General features: G+C 38.9%; 1 protein-coding gene across 1 annotated transcript; it reads left to right on the top strand.

Annotated features, from left to right (window-relative positions):
- The first annotated feature begins 1,947 nt into the window (after window positions 1–1,947).
- Window positions 1,948–4,080, top strand: LOC113333987 (protein CUP-SHAPED COTYLEDON 2-like). Its single transcript, XM_026580339.1, has 3 exons — window positions 1,948–2,207; window positions 2,334–2,617; window positions 3,269–4,080. Exons 1-3 carry the CDS (start codon window positions 2,018–2,020, stop codon window positions 4,064–4,066), a joined length of 1,272 nt encoding a protein of 423 aa, XP_026436124.1. The 5' UTR covers window positions 1,948–2,017; the 3' UTR covers window positions 4,067–4,080.
- Window positions 4,081–4,727: the final 647 nt, after the last annotated feature.

Genomic DNA, 4,727 nt, shown 5'->3' with positions numbered 1-4,727 from the left:
GGACTTGGATGATGCTGTTATATTGTGAATGTATGGAGACATTGCAGCTGTGTGTGATGGTTCTGCAATGGCTTTGGCAGTGCTGAGATTACAGGGATTGGCAAGGGAGAGTTGCATCTGGAACTTTGTGTTGGTGTTTTGAACACTGAAATGAGATGCAGTTTGAAGTGATTCTGGTGGTAATTTGAGATTGCAGGTGACCTGGAGTGATGGAATGTAAACTGGTGCAGCTTGCTGGTGATGGCAGTCGAATGAAGCGGAGTTGATACTAGTGCAGTTGCAGTTGGAGATGGGATTGTGTTATTGTTGCAGGTTATGCTTTTGGCCTGAGATGGAGTTGGAGGTTATGATATGTGTAACGTGTTGCCACTGTAATTGGTTATTGAGAATGGTTGAGCTGCATCGTAGGTGGATCTGGTGGTTGTCTGCTGGCTGGTATTAAAGCTTCGTTCTGAAGCCAACATATACAAGAAATAAAGGGGTTGTCAGGTTCAAGGAAATACACACAACTACAAGGAAGAGATGAATGAGTTGATTCAAGTTGCAGGCAAGGAATGGAGTTAATGGGTACTGGTGGAATGATTGAGATGCATATGAAAGTATGTTGCTACTGTGTTCGTCTGAGTTGCGGAATGCGGTGATAGTGGCAGTTGGGAATGTGCAGAATGTTGCAGGCTAAGGATGGTTGATTTATGTTGATTGTCATGAGTCTGTAATGGACTTGAATATGAGTGAACAAGAAAGATTGAGAAACTAGAATTGATTACAGATGAATGAGCATGTGTGCTGGAAAAGATACAAGATGAATAGACATCATGGCTGGATATGCAGTGGTGATGTGTAATGATTGTGCAACACAATTCTGGCCTCTGCAAGATTGCAATGGCTTAAAAAAAAAGTCCGTTTGATAGGGGCGGAATTTTGGTGTCCGCCCCAGAGAGGCGGAATTTTGGTGTCCGCCTGGCAACGCGCGGAATTCTGCTGTCCGTCTCATCAGGCGTAAATTTATGTTACGCCAGCAACAAACGTAAATTTAAATTCCGCCCCACCAACATACGTAAATTTGGTTTACGCCCGTTAACAAACGCAATTTAAGTTTACGCCTGACAACAAACGGATTTTAAATTTACGCCCGACTATATTAGGATTTGGGATTTAGTCGCGACTAAATATGGTCTGGATTTTGATCGTGGGCTGGGTTTTGATCTTTACTCCGTCCCGCTGCGTTAGAAAATTAACCCAAATTTTTAGTCTTCCTGGCCCACTGTGGATGCTCTTATAAAATGCTTTCTGTTCTAGTATTATTTTTTTTACCTTGCAGCCGATCAGCTCGATGATCACTTTCTTCACTGACATAGAAATACCTGCACTCTTTCTTCACACACGCACGCATACTCTACGACAACTTCTCTCTCACACACACACACTTCAAATACACATGATCTCTAACTCTCTCTCTATATATCTGGCTCTCATTAACTCATATGATAGGATCTGTGTTCAACAGAAAGGAAAATCCACAAGTAAAAACAGACAAAGGTGGTGTAGAGACAGAGATTTTCTAACAAAAGAATACTTTGTTCTTAAAGTTAAAAGACGTAGTAGTACTACTACGTTACTAACCCTGCGATATAAACAGTTCACATTCTCAGAATCCCAAAAAACACACAAAAGCAATTTGTGGAGAAGAAAATTAGCTCCTTTCTCCTGTAGTTGGTGCTGCTACTCATCTCTTCAACTCTTGCTTTTAGGGTTATCAGCATCTTCATTTGGGTAATCTTCGAAACTTGAAACCTTTCTTTCATGTATTTCTTAAAACCTGATTTGATGATGCATGTACCTTTTCACACCTAATGCTTTGATGAAAACATGAAAACAAGTCACTTTCTTATATGAATCTCTTAATTAACAGCTTTCCTCTGCTGGTTTTGTGTTGTTACAGGAAGACTTCAAATCTAACTTCTCATTCACGTTTTCAAGCTGAATACATACTTTTCTTCAAGCATCTGCGTCGTCTATGGAGAACATATTTCAAATGAACAGCAACGCCAACAATGAAACTCATCTTCCACCTGGTTTTCGCTTTCACCCAACTGATGAAGAACTCATCACATATTACCTTATTAAGAAAGTCTTGGACAGTAGTTTTACTGTAAAAGCTATTGCTGAAGTAGACCTCAACAAGTGTGAACCTTGGGATCTTCCTGGTAACAACCCACAACTCATCATCTTTCAACTCGAAACCATGACTTTGATGTTCATTTTCAAGTTATTAAGCTCTTGCATTTGGTTATTAGTTTCTGAAATCTTTGTTGGTGCGTTTGTTATCACAGGGAAAGCAAAGATGGGAGAAAAAGAGTGGTACTTTTATAGCTTGAGAGACAGAAAGTACCCGACGGGTCTGAGAACAAACAGGGCAACTGGATCCGGGTACTGGAAAGCAACGGGAAAAGACAGAGAGATTTATAGCTCAAAAACATCTGCTCTTGTTGGTATGAAGAAAACTTTAGTGTTTTACAAAGGTAGAGCTCCAAAGGGTGGGAAAAGTAATTGGGTCATGCATGAATATCGTCTTGAAGGCAAACTTGCTTACCATTATCTCTCTAGCAGCTCCAAGGTACTCTCCCTAGATTCAAACTTAATTTCATTTTAGCAAATTATTATCTTTTCGTGAAAATATTGCAGCAAATTATTTATCTTTTATCATGATAATGTTCCTTAGCATCAGAATAGAAATCTCTCCGATTGTGTTTCTGCATGGTTTTGCTTTTCTGTGATGATGACATAAGAAACACCAGAGATGTTTGCATCATCATCTTCAGATATTTTTTTAACTCATGTTGGATCAGAGCAAAGAAGTAAATACTAATCTGTATAGGTATATGATAAAAAAGAACGTTTACTATTTATGTCATAGTTATGGGCACTAGAGTCATTCGACAACTATCACTTGCAAGTATTGTAATCATTATAGCTAATTTTTTTGCAATAGTGTGTGTGCTTTGTACAATGTTGTTAACTCACTTTAGAACGTAAGTTCAAATCATATTTCCAACTAATAATAGTAGTTAACCGATCCGACTTAAGGATTCTTATATTCTCCCTATCTAGATATCAGGATTTCTCCCCCATGTTACATGTAGTTAACCAAATGTGTAGGTCATATAGTTCATACAAATTTGAATTTCTACTTGATTAGATTCGCGGATTCGGTCTGTCTTAGTATTTGTATGTGTTGTACTGATGCTGAACTTCTACGCAAATGTAGGATGAATGGGTAATTTCAAGGGTGTTTTCAAAGAGTGGAGGAGGAACTACTCCTACTACTACTGCTTCTAGTATTATTAGTATGAGTAGTTTTGGTACCAGTACTGGTGGTGGGGGAGGAAAGAAGAAGGGTCATGGAAATGGTGGTAGTGGTTCTGGTTGCATCTATTCATCTGAAAATATTGGATCTCCAATATCCTCATCAACACTTCCGCCGTTACTTGATTCATCTCCATACGTTCCACACGCAGCTGACCGTTCCGATAGTTGTTCGACTTATGAAAATGAAAATGTTGCTGTTGCACGAGAACAGCACGTGCCCTGTTTCTCCACTCTCACCAACGCTGGGAATAACAACAACTTACTAATGATGAATCAGAACCATTCATCGTCTTCTTCAGGAGGGTTTGGATCAACATCATCTCCATCGTTGATGATGATGATCAACCAAAGCAACAATCATCAGCATCCTCAGGTAGTGGACCCACCAATGCAGACGCAGCAGCAGTTAGGTTGGAGTGGAGAGTTATCAGCATTTCAAGGTCTGAGATCATTGCAGGAGAAACTTCAGATGCCTTTCTTTTACTCTGCTTTAGCTCCTCCTCATCATGATCATCCTATGTCATCATCTGACCCACCGCAGCAATATCATCAGACAAATGAGATTAATGGTGGGTGTATCTCAGCTCGTACCAGCTGGATGTTCAATGATCATGCATCTGATAATCAACATCAGAAAGTAGAGAAGAATCGTATGCAGGTTGGGAATACTGAGTTTGATTGCCTCTGGACTTACTAAATGAAGCAATCAGGACGGTCTCTTTTACTGTTTTATTAGTTTTTGGTATGGCTTATCAGTTTAGCTGGTGGTTTAATTAGTATTGCTTTCTTAATGATGTCTGTGACTTTCCTTGGGAGCCTATGATTCTTGTAGTTGTAGAACTTATGCCAACTTAACTACTATCTTGTATCACTATACATGCTGGCTACTACCTATTTTGGCTTTCGTTTTTATGCTTTTTTTGATCATCAATATGATTTGCTACTGGGTTTGCCTGGACCAGCAAGAACCGTTCAAGATATGAATGGCCTTGCGGTCAAACGAGCCACTTAACCACTTAAACCAAGTGTATTCTCTAATATTTCATAGTTGTACTGTCTTATGCTAACAAGTTTTTGCAAAATGATCGAGGAGTCGTATGTACTAAAGCGATCATGATTTGAAAAAGTATGTGCCGGATGCTGATGATAAAGAGATAAATGTTTGCATCAAAATGAGAATCAGTGCAAATTCCGATGAAATACTGCATAAAGAGTTGATTTGCATATATGTTACACTTTCTTGGCATTATATGACAATAATACATTAATATATGACGTTAATCAGATACATACAAGTTAGGAAATGTGGATTCCACAGATAGGAATAAGTGTTATGACTGCATATATATATGTATTTG

This window comes from Papaver somniferum, chromosome 1 (genome assembly GCF_003573695.1).
Source record: "Papaver somniferum cultivar HN1 chromosome 1, ASM357369v1, whole genome shotgun sequence".
NCBI lineage: Eukaryota > Viridiplantae > Streptophyta > Magnoliopsida > Ranunculales > Papaveraceae > Papaver > Papaver somniferum.
The sequence above is the reverse complement of the archived record's forward strand: the minus strand, read 5'-3'. Positions and strand labels throughout refer to the sequence as shown.

Bases quoted from the DNA above. Each gene is read 5' to 3' on its own strand.
- LOC113333987 (XM_026580339.1), top strand. From the start codon at position 2,018: ATGGAGAACATATTTCAAATGAACAGCAACGCCAACAATGAAACTCAT. The intron at 2,208-2,333 runs GTAACAACCCAC...TTGTTATCACAG, and splicing joins TGAACCTTGGGATCTTCCTG to GGAAAGCAAAGATGGGAGAA. The intron at 2,618-3,268 runs GTACTCTCCCTA...ACGCAAATGTAG, and splicing joins ATCTCTCTAGCAGCTCCAAG to GATGAATGGGTAATTTCAAG.